The sequence below is a fragment of the Perna viridis genome, chromosome 2, assembly GCF_037379345.1.
Source record: "Perna viridis isolate PV_CMFRI_1.1 ecotype Kerala chromosome 2, ASM3737934v1, whole genome shotgun sequence".
Lineage (NCBI taxonomy): Eukaryota > Metazoa > Mollusca > Bivalvia > Mytilida > Mytilidae > Perna > Perna viridis.
In genome coordinates, this window is record NC_142446.1 from 15,670,265 (window position 1) to 15,694,193 (window position 23,929).

At 32.1% G+C, this 23,929-nt stretch overlaps 2 protein-coding genes across 5 annotated transcripts in view; both read right to left on the bottom strand.

Annotated features, from left to right (window-relative positions):
* Positions 1-305: 305 nt before the first annotated feature.
* On the bottom strand, positions 306-7,506 carry LOC148623802 (sphingosine-1-phosphate phosphatase 2-like). Its single transcript, XM_088565918.1, has 3 exons — positions 6,770-7,506; positions 6,078-6,167; positions 306-4,079 (listed from the first exon to the last, which is right to left on the bottom strand). Exons 1-3 carry the CDS (start codon positions 7,379-7,381, stop codon positions 3,507-3,509), a joined length of 1,275 nt encoding a protein of 424 aa, XP_088422044.1. The 5' UTR covers positions 7,382-7,506; the 3' UTR covers positions 306-3,506.
* Positions 7,507-10,766: 3,260 nt separating this feature from the next.
* LOC148623803 (ral GTPase-activating protein subunit beta-like) overlaps positions 10,767-23,929 on the bottom strand; it is a 47,660-nt gene continuing 34,497 nt past the window's right edge. For all 4 annotated transcript variants that reach the window (XM_088565921.1, XM_088565922.1, XM_088565920.1 and 1 more), the window contains 5 exons: positions 21,129-21,269; positions 18,063-18,317; positions 14,267-14,414; positions 13,534-13,650; positions 10,767-12,928 (listed from right to left, as the gene is read on the bottom strand). In XM_088565921.1, coding sequence (XP_088422047.1) covers positions 12,796-12,928; positions 13,534-13,650; positions 14,267-14,414; positions 18,063-18,317; positions 21,129-21,269 — 794 coding nt within the window. In that variant the 3' untranslated portion in view covers positions 10,767-12,795. The remainder of the gene's footprint in view (positions 12,929-13,533; positions 13,651-14,266; positions 14,415-18,062; positions 18,318-21,128; positions 21,270-23,929) is intronic.

Genomic DNA, 23,929 nt, shown 5'->3' on the forward strand with positions numbered 1-23,929 from the left:
CCACTGAGGGATCAGAAGCCACTTCAATTTTGGTCAACACCTTACCCTGTGTCAAATATTCAATTGCAATCAAAATTCAGTGCTGGTCGTTGGCCCATTTTTGGCTCAAAATTCCAAAGCAATTGGGGCCATAATCCCCAAAATCAATACCAATCTTCTTCTTGTAGTTTAGAACCATGTTTTATAAAGATCAACCAAATAATATTCAAGTTACTGCAGGAAAACCTTCAACTGATCATGAAACGAACATCAGTCATATACCATCATAAATGCAATACCTTAATTTCTTCAGACATGAAAAGCCACACATTAATAATTATTTTATTTTTGGTAGCAATATTAAGAAGAAATAAAAAAAATCCATATTAATGGAATATCACAGAAATAAAATTGATTCTACTACAAAGATAATAATCCAACAACAAATACAATGTACAACAATATTGAAGGATTTCTACAGATCTGTTCCATTGTATTAAGTAGCAGTCTTTACAAAAATCAGACAGGAGGTGATACATGCATGTCAAAAACCCACCAAATTCAGTATTTTTTCTTGTTCAGAAACAGTGACTGATCACAGAACAAGTCTTAGTTTTTTCATTTGGTTGTTACACTTACGAGATAACAAATTATACATTGTATCTAAAACTAGCACTTTGCCAGAGATACCATTCTTGATTTTGATTTGGTCGATATAAGTGGGAGATATATAGCTTATATTGACTGAAAAAGCATCATTTGTTTGGTGGGTTTTTCAATACCATGAATCACCATTGGCAATGTATGAATTTTATGTGGACTGGTACTTGAACCAAACAGATATGATTTATAATGTAACATAATTTGCCCTAGATACAAAAAGTACATACATGTATACTCAAATGAATTACAATGGAAAGAGTAATCAAGGGAACCAAGGTTGTAGCGGTAATCAAAAGAATGCAATCCAGGGACAAAGACCAGACATGGAAAACAGACATACACAACAAAGAACATAAAGTAACTCATACAAAGTAACAAAAGCAAATGAGCAACTCGGACTCCACTAAAAATTGGGAGCATGGACCAGGTGCACCGGTAGGGTAAGCGTCCTCTGCTTTTCTAGAAACACCCGCTGAGTTGCTCATAAAATTCAAGTCCGGGGTAGACAAACGAGGAAAGGAAAACTATGAACCGTTGAATAAATCAGTTTTCATGGTGCAGATGGATACACCATAACGATCCATGAGTTTATGACAACAACCATGAAACTTCTGTAGTGATGACTTCAATCTTGTAGCAACATAACCCTGTTCCAGAAGCCTATTTGTTAGATTTCTAGAGTTATGAATTGAATATTTAAGCCAATATAATAAAAAATGAACAAAAGCAAACATCTTCTGAATATATTTGTGTCATTGAATAAAATATCATTAAAATACCGGGGTAGTTGTAATTCAATAAAATATTCAAATAGAAAGTTCATCTGTTAACTGAAAAAGTGCATCTATCACTAATAAAAATAAAGGTTAATGATCATCTATTTGTCTGATATCATAACATACCAGAAAAAGGTCAAAGATCAAATGTATCAATATATGTACCTGTGTCATGTGAACTTTAATACCCCATATATATACGTGTGTACATATAATTCAGTTGTATAAATAATTGATTCAAAGATAAATTGACTCAATGGTATTTCCCCTGGTAGGATTAAACTGTGAAGCTGATAGTGATATCAGCTTAAAATGTAGAACAATTCATAGAACAAGCATAGAAGTATTCAGACATATGAATATATACATTGATAAATTAAATATGATCTGATGAAGTTCAAAGAAATTAAAAACACAAAACGATGCTTTAAATTATATTTGAAAAAAAGGTTATCATTTTAAAAGTGTCATGGCTCAAGAAAATCTCACAAATGTAAAATGAGTATTTAAAAGATTGAATTAGCCTCAAATCCATATTGACTGCCGAGCTATAAAAGTAAAATCATCCTCATTCAACATGATTGTAACAGACTGACATAGATACAGACGTGTAGGTCAGAAACATAATATTGAAGAATGCAATGATTGTGTATTAATTTAATATCTTGATATATGCTATCAAATTTGTGGTGTGAAGGAATTATATACTTGTAGTTGTGATTTCCTCATAAATATTTAAATGATGCTTTTAAAATGTTAAAAGAGAGATATGACTTGTGGTATATAACTGTAGATCATGGAAAAGTTATGTTTTATCAAGTGTGTTTTGTAATTATCTTAATTTTTCCTTCTAAATCAGTGTAGTGGCCTAAAACTCAGAAGACATTTTTACTAAACTGCAACAAAATTATCTTACTAGTTTGCTTGGAATATATCAGTTATACTGCATATTTTTTCTACAAGTTCTTGTCAAAAAAAAAAAAAGAGAGAGAGAAAAATTCCACTACATAATGGATAAGAGTTTTTATTAATTTTACCAAATCAATATCCAGTGTTGCATGTCATGAAAATAATGATTTACCAGAACTGGGATAAAAATCTGAAGTAAATTGTGAACATAGTATTATTCAAGAAAAGTCTTTATATAGAAGATTATATAAGGTCTCCCAGTCCATTCTTCAACTTTGTCTAGAATAATGACCTGATTATAGACGTCCTTGTAAAAAGGTCACGGTGGGTAATCAGGACACTACCACATGAACATTCAGTCATTTAAATATGTCAGTCACTAAGCCAGTACATGTAAGTGTATGGGAATTATTTAAAGCTTTAAAATAAATCTGCTGATTTCGTTCTATAAAAAGAAAGGGATCAGTTAAGGAAAAACATTGAAAAAAATTGTTATTCTTGGAGTAGACCATTTATTTAGATCATTTTATGCACTGTCCAGTAAGGATGATCATAATACATGTTTAATATAAACAAAATCAGTTTATTCATAGCAATACATGTACTTTGAAGAGGATGGTACCCTGTAAATTGTCATTTTCATGTTTCCCATAATTAATTTCTTGTGCTTTCTTTCCAGACATCTTATTGTAATTATAAATAAATCCATAAACCTAATAAATTTCCAACTTATCCCAAACTGCATAAAAAAAAAGTATTAAGGACAGGATCCCAAAAAAAAGAGAGCAGATTTATTTCTTCCTGAATTGCTGACCTTCTTTTATATGCTTTGTGTTTTTTTTTATTTTTAAATTATCATCTGAGGTACTAATCTCAGGACCTTCCCCCACCCCTATTTTACCATCTAAATGAGTACTTGAGATAAATTACCACTTTCAACTTTACAAAACAATATAATGGAAATACCTAATGATTCATCAGCACACAGAACTTTGGAAATAAATGTGTAAGCACATAGTGAACCATGTAATGTATACAAAAGTAAGGATCAGTTATTAGAGTAGAAATATGCTAAATAAACTATTAAAATATGTTAACATCAGAGGTATTTATAACAAAACCCTCCACAGAATAGAAAGTCATCATTACAAATATGGTTTATTGCACTTTTAAACTTCATTATGGGTACTCGGAATAGAAAGACATTCTCATTAGGCCCAAATATCGTAATACATATGGAACTAAATACACAGCACAAAAAGCAACAATAAAATAAGCAACATATTTCTGTGGTTTTTCCATTCCCATCTTTCTCTGAGTGTCCACATCTTTTACATCAACATTGTATAATTTACTGAATGCTACAATTGAGACAGGCTTAATTATGGATCTAACAATGACTAGAATAGACACACCTATAACAGACCTTGTTAGTGCTAAAATTAGCCACCATATATTAAAAGCAGGGATCTGTAATGGTTCTATAGCTTCAGAAGCCAGGACATATCCAAGATGATAGTTCACCCAAGTTCCTACAGATATACCAGAACCAACAGACACCACTGTGGCAGTATCTCCTTTAGCTGTATTCCACTCTGGTGGGTTAGGATAAATATATAGCAGAAAGCTGCCTGCAACAATAACTAAAGCAGAACCAAACACATTAGTTGCCTGAAGCCTATCCAAAAACTCAACATAAGGCATCATTATGGGTATCAGAATAACACCAATGGCAGCACCAACAATAACATCCTGTAATGACAAATACACATATTTAATCAATTATCATTCTTTATAAAATGTTAATTTTCATTGCTTTCATGGGTGAGTAAAACCATGAAGATAAATAATAACAAATCACCAGCATGTCAAATATTTACCAGACTAATTGCTGAAATTCTTCAGACTATAAATATCCTAATAAAGACAGTTCAGTAATCTCCCCACACCCTTCCACAGCATCTTATTTTTACACTGATCAGTTACTTTTCCACACCCTTCCACAGTATCTTAATATTACCCTGGTCAATTATCTTTCCACACCCTTTCACAATATCTCAATAAAGATTGTTCAGTTATCTCCCCTCACCAATCCACAGTATCTTATTTGTAGACAAATCAGTCTTCATTAAGATATTGTGGAATTGTGTAAAAGATAATTGATTAGTATCATTTCATAAAAAATAATCTATGATCATCACATCATAAGTATTATGATATGAAAGCTTTATTTTCCCAGCTTCCCAAATGCATGCACCTGAAATTATACTGAAAATTCAAACGGTTACCTTTTCATCTAACTGACAGCATGGAGAAAAATTACACATGTTAACACTATTCATACACATTTGTATTAATTACTATTTTTACAAACATGATATTGAACTACACATTCTTAGCTTTAATTCAACTATTTTTGATCAGCTGTGTTTTGGTACTACTAAGAGGCTCTCAAGAGCCTGAATCACTCACCTGCTTTATTAGTTTGCCTTTCAAGGGCAATAACTCTAACAAGGAATTGTCTGACAATTTTGACTCAAAGAAGACTTTGGTAGGACTTATCATAAGGATCTTTTCATCAATTTCTTGGTTCCCTTTGATTACTCTTTGAAATTAATCTTTCTATCTGTTATAGTTCTCAAGATATTGGCTGAAAACTGCTAAAAACATCATTTTTTGCCTTTAAAGGACAATAACTCTCACAAGGAGCCAATGGACAACTTTGATTTCCACACACTTTTGTAAGCCTTATCATAAGGATCATTTCAGAAATTGAAAGTTTCTTTCTGCTTATCATAGTTTTCGAGAGATTGACTGAAAACTGTAAAAACAAACAATTTTTCACCTTTCAAGCACACTAACTAAAACAAGGAGTCATCTAACAACTTTGAACCAATGCAGACTTTTGTAGGGCTTATAATGAAGACACAATTGATAGAAATCGGCTAAATCTAACAGTTTTGGAGATATAAGCAAAAAACTTCTGTCTGACCCCTATGTTCTATTTTTAGTAACAGCAGCCATGTTTTTTGACAGATCAGAAACCTTCATATCATTTCTATGCAGGACAACCTAAGGAACACTCATACCACATTTGATTCAGATTGGTCTAGTAGTTTCAGAGAAGAAGAAATAACATTAACAAGATGCCCCCAGAAGCCTGAAACGCTCACCTGATTAAATTTCACCTTTCAAGAGCAATAAATTTAACAAGGAATAACAATTATGACTCAACAAGACTTTGGTAGGACTTATCATAGGGATCATTTCAGCAATTCAAGGTTTCTTTTTATCTATCATAGTTTTCAAGATATTGGCTGAAGACTGAAAAAAAAACAAACAAAAAAACAAAATAAAACATTATTTTTCACCTTTCAAGGGCAATACCTCTTACAAGGAGTTGTCTGATATCTTTGATCACTTCAAAACTTTTGTAGGCCTCATAATAAGGATCATTTCAGCAACTGAAAAAATTGGCTAAATCTAATGGTTTTGGAGATATATCCGAAAAACTACTGTCTGACCGCTATGTTCTATTTTTAGTAACATAGCCATGTTTTTTGACATATCAAAAATCCCCATATCACTTCTATGCATGATACCCCAGGAACATTCATACCAAGTTTTGGCCAGGTGAGCTAAAAACTGCATGCACATGCATATCTACCCCCCCCCCCCCCCACAAACAGTTTTAGATATACAGTTAATTGCGATTTTAATAAAAATTGTAGTAAATAAGATAATACTTACCAAAAGTGAATGCATTCCCAAGTACATCCTACTGCAGCCACAAACAACTGACCAGAAACAGGCAAAGACCAAGGGTAAAGCAAGGTCAAACTGAAAAAGTGCAATTGTACATGTTAATAGTTTATAGTTAAATTTATTTAACAAATAGCTGCCTTTAAGCACATTATGAGCTTATCTTTTTTTTCAATGTTTGAATTCCCTTACATGTACATGTAGAAGAAAATGTTTTATGTCTGCCCACAAAGTCCTACTGTGATTAGTAGTGGTGTTACCATTGAATTTCTGTATCAAACATGTACATACATGTGAAGTAAAGAGGGACTTGCTACAAGTCTAGATGGGCATGTACACAAAAAGTGCATTTCCTGAACTTTTTTAAAGCCATATTCATTCCTTTTTACTTGGTAAAAAAGGTTAAAGCCTGATTTTATGACATATCTTACTCATGAACTGAAGCCTGTGTGTCATGTCCAAAAGCTAAAAAAAATTGTTCATGTACATTGGATGTTGGTAACTTTTGCAGTAGAGTGCATTATGAAGCCAAAAAAAGCTATTACAATGGCATTAAATGCAAACAATGCTTTACTTGAAACCGAGCTAAAATGTATCTGTACATGTACACATTATTATAGATTGTATAAGTATATCCAAAACTTCTTGTATCTACAGTACAAAAATGTACACCAGCATACCTCATAATGACGATGTGCTACCAATATCCATGCAAATGGGATAATCACACCCACTGTAGCATGAGTGGATGGCATCCCATATTCCTCTTCATATCTTAGTTCCAGCCTAGCACAAGGCGGAGAAGACGGTCGAGGCCAACATACTATATCTTTGGCTGCCTGTCCTAAATACATTCCTGCATGCCAAATAATGGCCATTTGTCGTGTGACTAGACTGTTGAGATTCCATAAACAAAATGTGAAAAATGTCAGGTAAAAAAGTTCATTGCCAAGCTCAGCACCACATCTAAATATCCAAAAAAGAACTTTATTGTGAACAATAAATTTCACCTTTTCAGGTGTTCTTGATGTGTCACTGTCACTGTCAGATTGTATATGACCATTCTGACTTAAGTTCCCATTCTGAACGAGACCATTCTTACTATTTTGAAACAATCCATTTTTATGAACCAATCTTTTGTGTAGACCATCGCTTGTCAAATACGTTGAAGGAGAAATATCTTCATTATTTTGCTTGTCATTAGATAAAACTTCAATCTGACAAATTTCTTGGAAATTTCTTACGATCCATGGATTCTTGAGACCAATTATTTTATCTTTCAGACTAGCCATCGTATTTTCTTTATATCCAAAATAAAAGAGTGGTCTTGTGATGCGTAAAGTGCCTTTAAGTGGTGTGATTTATAAGAGTACCTCGATAACTATGCTGGTTCTCGCCTGACTTCACACATGATACAATAGTGAGTAGTCGGGGACCAGATCTTATCGGAACTACTCAGACATTTCCGCTACATTGAGCTACTACACTAAAATAGGACAAAAAATTTCTGTTGTGTGTAAAGAAAAAGACTGAAGAGTTCCGATTAAATAACTCTGGTTACGAGTTATTTTTAAAAAAAATCCGCAGCAGGACCAGTAAATGGGGCTTCCCGAAGGTTATAAAGAAGATACGATGGTTAGTCTGAAAGATAAAATAATTGGTCTCTAGATTACTTTGATTTTTTCATCATTGTTAAAAAATAAAGGAAATTTTAATATTAGAATTTGTATTTATTAAAAATCAAATATTTTAAATACATATTTTTTTAAAAGTATTAAATGCTTATATCCATTAATGGCATTAATAGGCATTATTAAGTGAGATGGAAATTATCGAATTGCTCATAAAAATGTCATACTATACTACCCACTATATTAATGGACCGTCCCCGGGAAAGAAAGAAATACTTTGAGGGGCACAGCTTGATACAACCACGTAAGTCTTACCCCAAGCAGTTTGAGCAAGTATAAATCGACACACCATTCATACGCTGGAATTTTGATTATGGTGAGACTTCGACCCAGGATAAGAATTTGACCGGATTTGTATGGCATGCCAAAGTGGACAAAATGCCTATTTAATAATATTTATGAATAATTATAAATATTTATAATTCAATTATAATTATTTATAAATCATTTATTAATATTTATAATTGAATTATAATTATTTATAAATCATTTATTAATATTTATAATTGAATTATAAATATTTATTAATATGGCAATTATAAATATTTATAATTGTATTATAAGTATTTATAATTCAATCCAAAGTGAACAAAAATGCCTATTTATAAATATTTATAAATAATTATAAATATTTATAAATGAATTATAAATATTTGTAATTGCCTTGGATTTATAAATATTAATAATTAAATTATAAATATTTATAAATGATTTATAAATATAAGACAATTATTAATATTTATAATTCATTTATAAATGTTTATAATTGAATTATAAATATTTATAAATAACATCATCATTATAAATATTTATAAGAGAATTATAAGTATTTATAAATAGGCATTTTTGTCCACTTTGGATTGCCATAGATTTGTAATGGTCCCTTTTAGCCCCTAATTCTCCCTTTGGGGCCATGGCATTTTATGGTACAATTTCAAGGATATCCATTCTCTTTTACTTAAGTTATTATCCAAATATCAAGAAAATGTCTGTTTATGGCCCAGACTTCCTCACAACCTCCTGTACCTTTGGTGGTATGACTTCCTGTGGTATAATTTCAAAAAGATCAATTTATTCCCCAGACACCAGGAAAATGCTTGTTTCTGGCCCATCATATTTTTATGGTTGAAGCCTTACAGTAACTCCCAAAATCAACCCCAGTCTGACCATTGTGGTATAAAATATTCTGTAACCACATTTAATTCATAAGAGACATCCATGTGCTTTTTCTGGAGCTATATAGAAAGGCAGTAACCGTTTTGATTTTCAGGGGGAGGGGGGTTACTATGGATTTTTTTCACCTTTGAGCATTAAATTACTTTACTTTTTAAGTTCTTAATTTTTTTCAAAGGGCCAATCCAAAACAAATATTTTTTTTCACCCTCTATTGAAAACAATCTTTTTTTTGTAATCTCACTACTTTTTTCATGTTTTAAATAATACAACTATTTATTTTTTGGGGCATTTTTATTTATACTAACTTTTTTTTTCACTCCAGTGACAAGTCAAATGATTTTTATCCACATTTTCCACTAACAACTTTTTTTTGTCCAAAAAAAAATCCATAGCCCCCACCCAGAAAATCAAATGGTTGCCTTAATTCTATGAGTCACTTGTTTTTGTAATTGCCTCTAATTCCAAAACAGTTTGGGTCATAGCCCTGAAAATTTTATACCAACCTTCCTTTTATGGTTTGGAACCTTGTTGTAAAACATAATGAAGATTAACCAACTAATATTCAATTAAGTATTCACACAAACACCAAGTGTCTAATGACAGCAACAAAACCATTAACTATATGACTTCAAATTTTTTGCCATCATATAAAAAAGTGGCACAAAAAGGAAAGAGTTACTACTAAAAACGTACACGAGTACAACTAGCATACCTTTTGTCATCTTAAAAAACATCATGGTATTCTGATTCAATTACTCCAACCCTTCAATATAATCAGGACACAGCTTGATATGACCACTAAAGTTGAACCCTGAAGAGTAAGTATGTAGATAAAACATTCAAGCTTGATACTGCTCTGAATTGGAATTGTGGTTAAATATTTGATACAGTATAAGATTCTGACCAGTATAAAAGTGGTTAAAGAAATTTAATATTCATAATTATAAACATTTACCTAATCCATAAGGATAAAGTACAGGTGTGTGCAAATTAGTAACATTCAGCCTTAGGGCAAAAACACTGTTTTTTGGCTGCCTACAATGCTGAATGGTAATAGAATATGTTACCAATTTGCATAATTGTTAAATTACTTGATATGTACAAATTACCATACCAGAACTTTTTTAGTTAGTTCTTGTTGAGTAATGAGTATTAAGTCGATTATTTTTAAAACAACATTTTTGGAAAAATAGCTAAATTTTGGTATAAAATTGATATTTTTAATCAAATTTGCAATGCCTGAACTAATGTAGGCCAATCAAATCTTCTGGAATTCTGATAAAATAGACAAAAACATCAAGATATTACATGGAGTTTATTATAGGGTTTTGAAGCTATTAATAAAGTAAATTAGGGCTGCTTGAAAGCCTGTAAATATAGGCAATTCAACTTTAGGTTTAACATTTTTGTCCAACAAGTAAATAGTTGCCAAATATCAAACATCAATTTTCACACAAATATGGGGCCAATTTCACCCATAAATGATGGTAAACCTATAAATACTGGGGATTTATGAGTATTACCTTGTCAATTTATCTGTCCATTTTTTTGTCTTTTTTTTTTAAATTCTTAATCAAGTTCCAAAGGGCTAGTTCATATTTAGGCTTATTAAGTCATAAATTAATTATCATACAAATCCGGAAAAAAAAAGACACAAAATTTTTGGCAGATGTATAAAAAGGGACTTAGTTGCCAAAGCATGCTCCTATCCTCGTGTGGTTTGTTTGGCTTTACTCCAGAGATTCTAGTTTTTATCAAAGAATGCTCTGTTTCACATAATTGTATGTTCACTAATATCAAATAGCAAGACTATTGATAAATATTTTATTCATTAACAAAACATTGGTAACAATATCAATTGCAATGCTATTCCTTCGAATAAAAGCCTTAAAATATGCTATGCTATCACAGGTAATACATTTGCTGTTAGATACTTATTCAATTGAGCAAAGAGTAACAGAGGAGTGGTTTGAGACTAAAACGAATGCTTACAATTGAAAGAAAAAGGAGTATTAGGGGAGTACAATTTCTGTTGGTTTAGTTATACATTGTAACATGATTACCACATTTCAATGTACCTGGCTTTTATTCAAAGGATTTGAAGCAAACATATGTTGCAGCACTATAACTTCATAATATTTAGACTAGAGTACAAACGTAAGTTATCGATGGATGCTAAGTCCCACCACACACACTCATTTTTGAGCTACATGCAATTAATTTACATTATTTATCATTTTCTACTTTCAAATCTTTGGATCTTCTTTATATCATAACTTGGTGTTCCTTCATCAAACTATACAAAGGTAGTAACTTTGAAGCACACTATAAATTTGCCATTATATGTATTACTGATGGACAAAAAAAGACTACAAAATATATGTAGTATATGTTGTAAAGATCACTTTTATACAATGAATTGTCTCAATACTTTTAACATACCATTTTGCTTGAGATATTCTCCTAGTTGTGAATTTATTTCAGAATTAAAAGGATAGACAAATGAGATACATCTGAAATACATATAACCTTCACCAAAAATAATGTCTTTTAAAAGACAAGTTAATCAGGTCATTAAAGGCACCATTATTACATCAAAAAGCAAACATAGCTTAACAGAAGGCTATAAACTTGCGTATAATACTCATGTCATGGGAGACAAAAGTAGCAACAATACCAACAAACATCTGTTCTTGATATGAAATATTACTCTGACTACGACAACTAATTAAAATCATCATACAACTATATAATACAATGAATAGCTTCACCAAAGACACAATGTTGTAAAAGATCTTTCTACGAAACAAGGTCTAGATTTTCTCCTTCCATCTGTTTTCAACCAACCAATTGATTAATTTGCTTTGGGTCTTAAAGTGCTGGAATCTGTAAGAATCAGGGCACATAATTTATGGTCTAGTGAAGAAGAACTGACAGTCCTTTTTGTCTTAGAAGTGTAAAAGGATGCAGGAAACGGAGTTTAAAGTTCAATAGAAAGATAGCAAAAAAATTAGTTATCTCCCTCTGAGGACAAATCTGCAATGCATTTCATATAATTTATACCTCAAATAACTGATGTTTAAAAAAAGAAATGAACATCATTCTGCATATCAGATAACATTTTAAGATTTCATGGAAAGACTTGTGTGTTCTTTCCACAATGATACAGCTACTGCCTGATTCTTACAGAGAACAGCACTTAAAAACCTTCCACAAGCCTCATTTCAAAACTGGACTTCTCTGAAAATTCTGGCTGGTGCATAATTAAAAAAATGATACAATGCATTGCTTTTAGCATCATCAAAGACCCTGCAAAAAAGTGCCTAAAAAGAAATCAATTAATTTGTAATAAATTAAAGTCTTAACAAGTAAATGTTTCTTGTATTTATATCTATATCATTAAATACAAAGTCTAAAAAAAATTAATATGTATGTGTTACATGGCCTTATGTAAAGCGCTATATGTAATAACTAGTAAAATTGCACAAATCCCATTTCTGAACTAATCAACAATGATCTCTTATTGAAAGATAGTTTCTTTCAATTGATTAGTTTACAATGTGTTCCTATGTAATACTTATCATTTCTATAAAAGATAAAATCAAAATTTGTGAACAATATGTCAAGAAAACACATTAAAATGATTATGTTAACAAATGTCCTGATATTGATATAAAGTAACTAGCTACTAAAAAGATATGTACTTAAGTCAAAAATCAACACATGTAATTTGTTACTGTCCCTATGTAAATTAATTTCCATTTATGCTTATATATAAAGTTGTTATAAGATACAGAAGTCTAATCAGAACAACAAAATGAAAATCACAAGAACACTGACTACATGTAATTTGTTCTCTTTGGTACATCATGAAAAAGCGCTGTATAAAATTCTGGTTCTGTCATCTTAAGATGGTATTTGTTGACCATTTCCTGAATTTTGAACTTCCTTCTGACATGTGGAGGTTGATATCTGAAGACAGAATTTATTCTTGCTAGTGAATAATTAAGACAACTCCAGAACATAAGACTTTATGAAGTTAGCTGGTGAAACAAAAATTATAAAAAAAAAAAATGAGCTTGTATGCCACCACTGATCTCAGTGTTAATTACCAACCTTCTTCGTGTACAACCTGGTAATTTTCATTTTGTGAGAAACCTGCAATACTCACATTAAAACTCGAGACAACTTTACAGCTCAAACATCATTATTGATTTAGCTGAGAAAGAGACCCAATTAGTTTTCTTTAAAGAAAAAACAAATTAAAGACTCTAAAGATTGTCTCACTCAAGCAGAATAAAAAATACATCAGCTATAGAAGTCCATCCTTACATTATTTTTGTCAACTTTTCTACACCTAAATTAAGTTTTAAACCAGTAGCACCTACGGAAGTTGATCTTAAAATATTAACCAATCAAAAACTTAGAAAACCTATTAGTGGCCATCTTGCTTGATCAAGTGGAATTATCATTTGTAGAAGGTCATCCAACAGATGATTGACCAAAAGTTAGGGCAAAAACACTTTAGGTAAGCTAATAATATTATTTTACAGTAATACAATAGACGTATGACTTACGATTCACTTTCTAGCCGTTTCCTCCTGCCAATATTGATAGCAGTTTGTCTGACCATTGGTCCCAGTATTCTTCGGCTGACTACCATGCCATTAACCAATGGGATTGCCATGTTAATCCTTAAAAAAATCAAATCAGGAAAAATTCAACAATTCCAATTTTCCAAAGGAGCTCATTTGGAAACATTGTAAATTTTGTAACATTTTTTTATCAGTAATCCTTGGATGAATCTGGTAGTTACAAAGGAATCACTAAGTTTGTTGTAATGATTGTTCAGGTAGCATTTGACTATCATCAAAGTAACAGTACAGAAATTAAATACATTTATAAGTCCTTATTCTCACATGAACAAAAACATTATTTTTTGTGCAGCAGTTAATCTTTTCTACTTCTTTCAATGAACATGGAAGGTTTAATATTAATGTATACGTAGAAAATGTAAAACAGAATGTGTTGATCTTAAAATCGTTTTGTCAAACACTAAATATGTGACGTTTCATACATGTAAAGTGATTTTACTGAGACCCAAATCAAAGGAGGAGGCAAAATGTAAATAAGATATCTTGCCTTGTGTGAAATTTAAATTTCCATTATATTAATAAATCCCCAAAAAATGTTCAATTTACAATAAAATGCAATCTTTTGTATTTTATCTTGACAAATTTTCATTTCAGGCTAACAGATAAAATCTTATGCAAAAATTTAAAAGCTAATAGCCAACTGATTTTAAATCACCTTCCAGTTGTTCCTTGCATGTGAATCCTAAACAGACCATTCTGCAGGGTATGTATGAATATAATGAATGTTTCTGGTGACTTCGTAGATGATGCCAGTGATGTTGTTAGATGTTCCATGCCAGTACTAGTTACACCAAGTATTTCATCTACAAGAAAAAAAAGTTCAAAATTTAATCAAATATTTCTATCAGTTCTACAGATTTTTAGCACATTGTCAACCAACATTATTAATCAAAGTGCTGTTAGCAGTGAATGTTATGGATCCTTGTGAAAATTGTAGACTGAAAGGAATGATTTAAAATAACACAGAAATCATAAATTTGCATTCCCAATATCATTTAGAATTGTTTTTTCTAATATGTATAAACTGAATGTCAGTCTTCAGATCAATAGTTGAACAGTATTTATCTTGATACATATATTACAAATTGCATTCCATTTCACCTATTTCATTAAAAAAAAAACACTCCAAAAATGAACTTGCAGGCCGTTAAAAACTCAAAAGTCTTTAAATGGACCATGCTTAACATATTTAATGCTTCTTGACACATTCTGCAAAAACTAAATTTACTAAACACAAATCTTTTACTAAACATCTTTCAAGGGCAAAAAGAAGTCCCTCAAATCTTCATTTCAAGACTAGATCTGAACTTTATTTGCAGCAATGAGTATTATTTAGCTGAATAATTGCCTGAAATTTATTAACTGACTTTAAAAGAGTAATCAAAGGGAACCAAGGTTCTAGCTGTAATCAAAAGAATATAATCCAGAGACAAAGACCAGACATGAAAAACAGACATACACAACAAAGAACATAAAGTAAAATAATACATACAAAGTAACAAAAGCAAATGAGCAACTCGAACTCCACTAAAAACTGGGAACACGGACAAGGTGCACCGGTAGGGTAAGGGTCCTCTGCTTTCCTAGAAACACCCACCTAGTTGCTCATAAAAAGTCAAGTCCAGGGTAGTCGAAAGAGTAAAGGAGAACTATGTCACTTTGAACAAATCAGTTTTCATGGAACAAATGGATACACCATAATGATCCACGAGTTCATGATGACGACCATAGAACTTCTGTAGTGATGACTTCAATCTTGTAGCAACATAATCCTGTTCCATAAGCCTACTTGTTAGAAGTCCAGTGCAATACAAAAAGTCTGCGTAGTTTCGGCAAGCTCTGGCATAACGTATGAGTTGTGATATGAACACTCCATACGCAGGTGCTGAAGGGATGTTACCACTGATGAAAGGAAAGTTGGCAATTCTGAATGAAAAGTCATCATGTTTGTTGTAAAGTTCGGTCAATATTTTTCACTTACCATTGATTTCTAAGTGTAGGTCAAGATATGAGGCTGACTAAACAGTGTCTGTATATCTTTTATCACAAGTTCCTTGGGATAGATGCGATGTATCAAATCCCCGAAATTATGATTGTTTAAAGATAATACATCATCTATATAGTGGAAACTGAGATTAAAGGATCTAGCTAAATGATATTCTTTCTTTCAGATCAGATCTGCTATAGTCAGTCTCATAAGAGTGAAGGAATAGGTCAGCAAGTAGAGAAGCACAATTTGTTCCCATTGGAATGCAGACTGTTGAAAATCACATCCACCACACTGGACAAATATATTGTCAATTGAAAATTCCAGAATTTTGTAAACATCTTCTGTATATTTGGAAGATGATTTGGAATTATTTCTTACAAAGTATGAGGAATCTCTAACAAGAACTATATATTTGTATCTAGGTGAACCATCTTTTTTGGAAAAATAACAATGTATAATGTTTTTAAGTCTGGATTTCAACTGAGTATGGGGAATAGAAGTATACAGTGTTGAAAAATCATAGGTTTTAATGCTATTATATTCTGATAATAGTCTTGAACTGATGGTCTGCTGAAGATCTTTCCAATTTTTCAGGATCCACATTGAGTTAATACCACTACGGGAGTAACAAGTGTTGTGGTAGGACTGCAGACCCTCTTTGACAGCTGTGTGTATAGAAGTTAAAAGTTTTGAAAGAGGTTTGGTGGTACATTTTGCAGAACCAGCTATGTAATGTTGTTTGTATGGATTCTTGTTGAATTTATGAATCCAGTAGTAGTATGGAATGATATAAAAGGAATAACATATGGACTATATTTTGTGTAGTGTTCAAAAATAGTATGGAAGTTTTCATCATGAACTGGTGAAATAAGGTATTTTGATCCTGAAAGATAGAAACCCTAAAAAATGTTCCAGAGGGTGCAGCTTGATAGGACAGCAAGGTCAAACCCTGAACTGTTAGGGCAAGTATGGACTCACCAGTTAAACTTTATAAAGCTTTAATTTTGATTAAGAGATGATATCTGACAATGGATAAGAATTTGACCAGAATCAAGGAGGTAAATTTTTGGCTCCTTATTCTTAAATGGTTCAAGTTTAAACCTCCAAAAACAATGCGGGTAAGGCACTTTGAGGTAAAATGTCAGAGCGATCCATTCCCTTCACTTAAGTTACATGTATCATCTAGAAAATCAGAAAAAATACTTGTTTCTGGCCCCTATGTAGCCCCTAATTCTCACTTGGCTCAATTCAAAACCACGAAAACAAATCCCATTCTTCCAACATCCCTCTTCAGCACCTGCGTATGGAGTGTTCATATCACAACTCATACATTATGCCAGAGCTTGCCGAAACTACACAAACTTTTTGTATCACACTAGACTTCTAACAAGTAGGCTTCTGGAACAGGGTTATGTTGCTACAAGATTGAAGTCATCACTACAGAAGTTTTATGGTCGTCATAATGAACTGGTGGATTGTTACGGTGTATCCATCTGCGCCATGAAAACTGATTTGTTCAACGTGTCATGGTTTTTATTTCCTCTTTCATCTACCCAAGACTTGACTTTTTATGAGCAACTAGGCAGGTGTTCATAGAAAAGCAGAGGATGCTTACCCTACTAGTGCACCTTGTCCATGCTCCCAGTTTTTAGTGGAGTCCCAGTTGCTCTTTTGCTTTTGTTGCTTTGTGTGTATGATTTTAGTTACTTTGTGTTCTTTGTTGTGTATGTCTGTTTTCCATGTCTGGTCTTTGTCCCTCCATTGCATTCTTTTGATTACCACTATAACATTGGTTCCCTTGATTACTCTTACATTCATGGTATAGCACCTTGTAAAAGATCCATTCACTTTTACTCAAGTCATCACCCAGAATTCAGAAAAAAAATACTTGTTTCTGACCACTTTATGACCCCTTATTCTTAATTGACTCAAGTCATTATCCCCAAAATCCATCTTCCCTGTCTTCTTTTGGTGGTATGGCATCTTGTAATACAATATCGGAGAGATCCATTCACTAATCGTCAAATTATTGTCTGGACATCAGGAAAGTACATGTTTGGCCCCTAATTTCTAAAATGTTCAAGTCTTAATTCCAAAATCAATTCTAGTCCATGGTGGTATAAAATATTGTGCTTTAAAGGAGTTACTAGTATAGGGTTAAAATCTATGAAATGCTAATTTTTGCCCCTTTTTGGCCCCTCATTCTAAAACTGTTGGGGCTTTGAGTGAATACTAACCTTCTTTTAGTGGTTTGGAACCTTCTTGTGAAATTTAATAAAAATCAACCATTTCATATTCAAGTTATCATACGAAAACCAAGTTTCTACAAACAACGATAGTGCAATACCATTATACGACCACAAATTTTTTGCAGTTGTTTAAAAACACATGAAAAGTATCATGAAAGTAAACATGATCTATCAAGACAAGAGTCTTTAAATTAGCAAGTCCAGGAACTAACCTGTAGGGAAGTTTTCATGGTCTTGAAAGTTCTCCAACCAGACAACTAATATCTTAATATCTGGACCAACCATTAGAGCAGGTTGCCGACCAGCTTTTCTCATAAACACTGGAGGATCATGTGGAGATGTGGGACTGTTGCCTTTAATTTTGTCTGTGAGCTCAGCTCTATCGAGAGATAAAGTCTTTGGCTTATTGACTGATATGTCAGATGATGACCTTTCTGCTTGTCTGTGCAATAACAATGGAGATTTGTCTGCAAAAAATTAGAACCAAAATTTTTTTAAACAAAAAAGATGCATTTTCATTATCATTGTGCATTACACTACTTACATTTAAGATTTAGAAGAAGATAGTATCTTCAACCAAAAGAGTTCACAAACAAGGAATTCTTTCAAGTAAACCTAAAGCAAGTATATGTAAAAGTGTCATCAGGCTGTAGTAAATTAGACAACAACAATATGCTCTGTGGAGTATAGGTCAACAAGATTGCAGAGGTAGAATAAACACACCATAAATCTCTGAATTTGAGTGTTGATTAAGTAGAAATATTGTGAGCAAGCTCAATAAGAAAATTGAGGAGTTGCACTTACAAGGTTTAAACATGTAAAACCCTTAAGATGGATTATCTCCCTTTGGAAACCTAGCTCAACTGTTATATTCCTGAATGCACATTTACACATTATGCCTAACATTCTTTTAAAATTTCATCAAAATCAATGTGGCAGCTTTAGGAGGCATTGTGTTTACAAGGCTTTTACGTAAAACAGGAAAGTTGGATTTTCTCCAATGGTGACATCTATTGATCAATTAATTGATTTATTATGGCTTAACGTCCTAATGGCAGATATTCCATGCATTTCAGGACGAGAAAAGTTGACCTACCAAACAGACCAAGCTTTGTACTAATCACAGAAGCAACATCCCACAGGTAGGCAAGTCAACCCATGAACCAACAGTCGTCACTATATTCCCCTATACTGTGTACTTGGGGGAGAAGCAGTGACTACCAATATTAAAGTCTTAAGTGTGACTGTGCCAGGTATCAAACACTCACACCTCTCTCACTTAAGGCAAGCACATTACCCTATGACTACCAGGTGGACGTGACATCTACATATGATGGCCAATTGCCCTACAAGATTTAGAAAAAACAACCCTCTAGTGGATGTGCTTATAAAACAATAATGTTGAACAGATGAATAAACAGAAAGATAAGGAGATTTCATAAACTCCCATACTTTGTTCGCAGGGGATATTAAAATATTTCGGTGATTTGTGTCAGAATACCAAAAAAACCTATAGAATCAGTTATGTTGAATCCAAATTTAGTTCAATTTTGTTACCATACTTAGAACAACTTGAAATAGGGTCAAAACTAAAATAACACACAGAAAGATCAAGCATACTGAAATAAAAAGCTTCGCAGAGTGCAGCAGGATACAGATGCAACATGTTGGACTGTGGGTTCTATTAATAAACAATACCGGTAGACTTAATTATGACCAAGACATAATAAGGGCAGCTTTTTTACTCTTTACAGGGTCCGGTGACTCGTGACACAGATGCTGGCATCAAACTCACAAAAAATCGTAAGAATAAAGTTGATCATCAGTAATAATGTCACAAAATAGTATTACGACATCATAATTTACAATCAATTTCACACTTATGACTTTTTGTGAATTCAACGCAAGGTGTATCACTATGAAAATAATTGAAAAATTATTGAATTTCTCGTCTTACAGGATTTGAAATAAAACAATGAGACACAATACATGAGATATATTAGGTGATCCTAGGTGAGGTTTAGGGAGCTCTTCTGGTATGGACAATGTCTTTTTATACTAGTAGATCAGTGAAAATATTTAATTTTAGCAAAACAGATTTACGACATGAGGAAGCTTCAGCACAATGCCCTTATGGGTAATTAAAAAAAAATCATCAAAAAACAATAAAAATAAACAGGTTTGTATGAAACTTACACACAAATCCTCTGTACTCATGTTGGACGTAAAAAATGGTGAAATCAATATTCATACAGTTCAAAATTTTAGAATGTGAATCGAATTTAATTGATATAAATAGTTCAATCTTACATCGCAGAACATGGCAAAACATAATGAAACGGTTCTATGTAATGTTTGAACAGTAGTGGTATCATCTCACAGTGGATAGTCTAGTCTTCATAAATGTAAAAGTTTAATATATTTTTGACAGTGTTTATCTTCTGAAAGTGGTTTAAATTGATACAACTGTTAGAATATAAATGTAATTAATCAAATAAAACTAAAATTAAAAAATTAAATTTTTATGTCAAATCTCCTTTAACAATAAACTACTTCCATCAATTTTACAACTGTTTTGATCCTTGAAGAAACAGTTTTTTTTTCCTTATAACTCAAAATATGTAAGAGATGTATGAAATCTTGTTGACAACACAGGCAGGAATTATCATAAGGAATCTAAATAAAAAAAAATTTCATATTCAGATTTGTTGATTTTTTTTGCATGGTGTAATTAATACATCTTTTATTTAAAAAAAAAAACAGTTTGAGATAAGTCATTCTGAAAAAAAAATAATCTTAAAACAGAATTTCAAAAGGACCACATTGACAAAGGAATCGTCAAAATCAAATTTCTACAAATTCTCATTACAACACCTATTTCCCCTTTTAGCCTCTTACTTTTGAAGGGGGGTGGGGCCACAATCTCCGAAAACTATAAGGCCCTCTGCCATATCCCTAGGAACAATGTATTAAAATTTCCAAAAAAAAGATTTGAATGTGGTTGTATAACAACTGAAGAATTGAAGGCTTTAAATAAAATCCCATTGAAGTTGGTAAAAAATTAATGATTAAAACAAAGTTTTCACCTCAAATTTCAAACTTACCCTTCACTTCATGGTTCATTATATAAAACTTTGTTGTAAAACTACATAGAGACCCATGTATTTATGATGAAATTATTGTATGAGAATCAAGTGCCAATATAAATGGACAACAGTGCCATACCATTGGAAGATGAAAGACAATTTTTGTAGACAATCAAGTATACTTTTACAAACCTCCTGAGCTGTTATTAGATGACAATTTCGACTCTGTTGATGGAACAACAAATGCTATTTCAGAAGATACATCTGCCCAGTACAAGACCTGGTTTCTTCCATCATATACACCTCCACCTGATGACATGAGGTCAACAAATACTATAAAATAATTTGGGTATCATATTGATGAGAGAAAACGGTATACAATAAATTCTTTATAAATTAGTTATATAGATTTTAGAACTGTTGTTCCAACAATTGGGAATAATGAAAGTATAAAGAATAATTAAATATCACAAGTACCTATTAATCTATAAATTTCTCAGTGGGGAGGCACCAAGTTACATATCAAAAAAGTTAAATCATGTTTCAGAAAATAACTTGAAAATTTCAAAAACTAAAACTGAACAGATTCATTCATATATTCTGGGTCTGTCCTATAGAATAAGTTACCCCAACATTTAAGTAATGTAGCAACTACTAACTAATTTATAACTAATACAAAGAAGCACCTTGAGAATTCTGAATAAATTATCATAAACAAGAGGCTCCCAGTCTGAATCACTCACCTGGTTAAATTTTGCCTTTCAAGGGCAATAAATTTAACAAAAAGTTGTCCAACAATTTTGACTCAAGAAGAGTTTGGAAGGACTTATCATAAGGATCATTTCAGCAATTAAAAGTTTCTTTCTATTTACCATGGTTTTCAAGATATAGGCTGAAAACTGTTAAAAAATGTCATTTTTAACCTTTCAAGGGCAATATCTCTTACAAAGAGGCATCTGACTTTTATCCCTGGAGACTTTAGTTAGCCTTATAATAAGGATCATTTTGGCAACTCAAAGAATTTGGCTAAACCTAACAGTTTGGAAGATATAATACGTGAAAAACTACTGTCTGACCCCTATGTTCTATTTTAAGTAATGGCTGCCATGTTTTTCCATGGATCAAAAATCCCCACAGTTCTATGCAGGATACCCCAAGGAACATTCATAACAAGTTTGGTATCAATTGGTCTGGTAGTACCAGAGAAGATTTTTGAAAGAAATAACATAAAAAATAGCTAAAAAAAAAAAAAAAAAAAAAAAAAAAAAAACATCAAAAAAGGGCAATAACTCCAACATGGCATAACAGATTAAAATGAAAACCTTAACACAGATCTCATCATGCTGAACACTTTTACCTATGTCAGAATTTTTCTATCCCTAACAGTTTTGGAGATATATTTGAAAAAAAGTACTGTCTGACCCCTATGTTTTATTTTTAGTAACAGAAGCCAAGTTTTTGCGGTATCAGAAATCCCCAGATCAGTTCTATGCAGAATACCCCCAAGGAACATTCATACAAAGTTTGGTTCCAATTGGTCAAACAGTGTCAGAGGAGAAGAGATTTGAAATTAATTAAGATTATGTGCTCAGATCAATGTTAGCAGAAGAACACTTTGTGTCTTGACCACTTAAAAATTTCCGACTTTCGTTAAAATGTCTGGAAAGTCCTTTAAGTGAAAGTTTAAATGGATAAAAATCAAATTCAGAAAAAATTAGTGACTTGCAGTGAGCTGTACTTGACTGATGGAATGGTCTCTCTGTGCATTACTTGAAAATACAACATGTGCTATATTCCCAAAGACATATTACCAACTATTTTACACATGTTGCATGTTCAATTATGTATTTCAATGTTTAATTTAAATCCATTTGTTGAACTGTACTGTACTGTTCTTTCTGGGTCAGCCATACATGGATCTACATATGTTTACAAATACTGAATTACTGGTTTCAATGGCAAATTAAAGCTACTTAAATATGTTCGCTTCCCATGTTTGGTCATTTTTGTCAAGATTTTAGGACTCCTCTGGATTCATCCTTTTCATAACAAATATTTTTCGCCCAGTTTCCCCCACTTTTGTCTTCCTAATTTCATTTAAATACACCTTTAAATGTTATTTGAGAAGTTTTTATAAAAATCCTTGTTATTTCTTCAGTGTTTTTAATAGGTAAAACCTACAATGACAAAATTATGGAAAATCACAAGAATTCCTTTTCCTGCCAAAATTTCCAATGCATATATGTGATAAAAGAGCACACTAACCTTTCATTTGTTCTAGCATGAACGGTCTTTAAAGATTTCACAACCCTTTCAAAATCCTTGTTGCCCTTAAGATTTGAAAATTTTTAAAATGTGGGGAGTATAATAATGGTAGATTCTGGTGGCCATCTTGATAATAATTGCAAGATTTTTACCCTCCCTTAGTCAGTTTGCTTTTCTGAAATATCAAATTCATTTTCTTGCATGCAGTTTGTATTATTATACAGCTAAATTTATTAACTATTTAGTGGTCAGTGTAACTGGTGTTAATTTACAAGTGGAAGCCATACAAAATCTGTATTGGACAACCCCCCACTTTTCATTTACTTGTTCATATTGTACACTAGCCAATTGGAATCAAGTCATTAAGACTAGTGATATCAAACTGAAAACAAAAAACAAAAACAAAAAACATTTTCTCTATGGAATGACGACATTAGATAAGGCACCAAAAACATGAAATCACAAAAACTGAAGTGGACAACTTTTACAGATGGTTACAGAAGGATGTGCCACATCATGAATAGGAAATCCAGCAAATTCCACTGCCTCATTTCAATCTTTTACCTGAATGTAATAAAGGCAAATGGAGAAGAGTATTAACCTGATGCCATACAAGCAATTTAAAAAATAGCCTTGAAGAAACCCTTTCATGTCTTTGCTATTGCTATAAGACTGATTACTTGCATTTAAAAAGATTTCAAGCATTGCTGTAAATTTGAAAATTATTA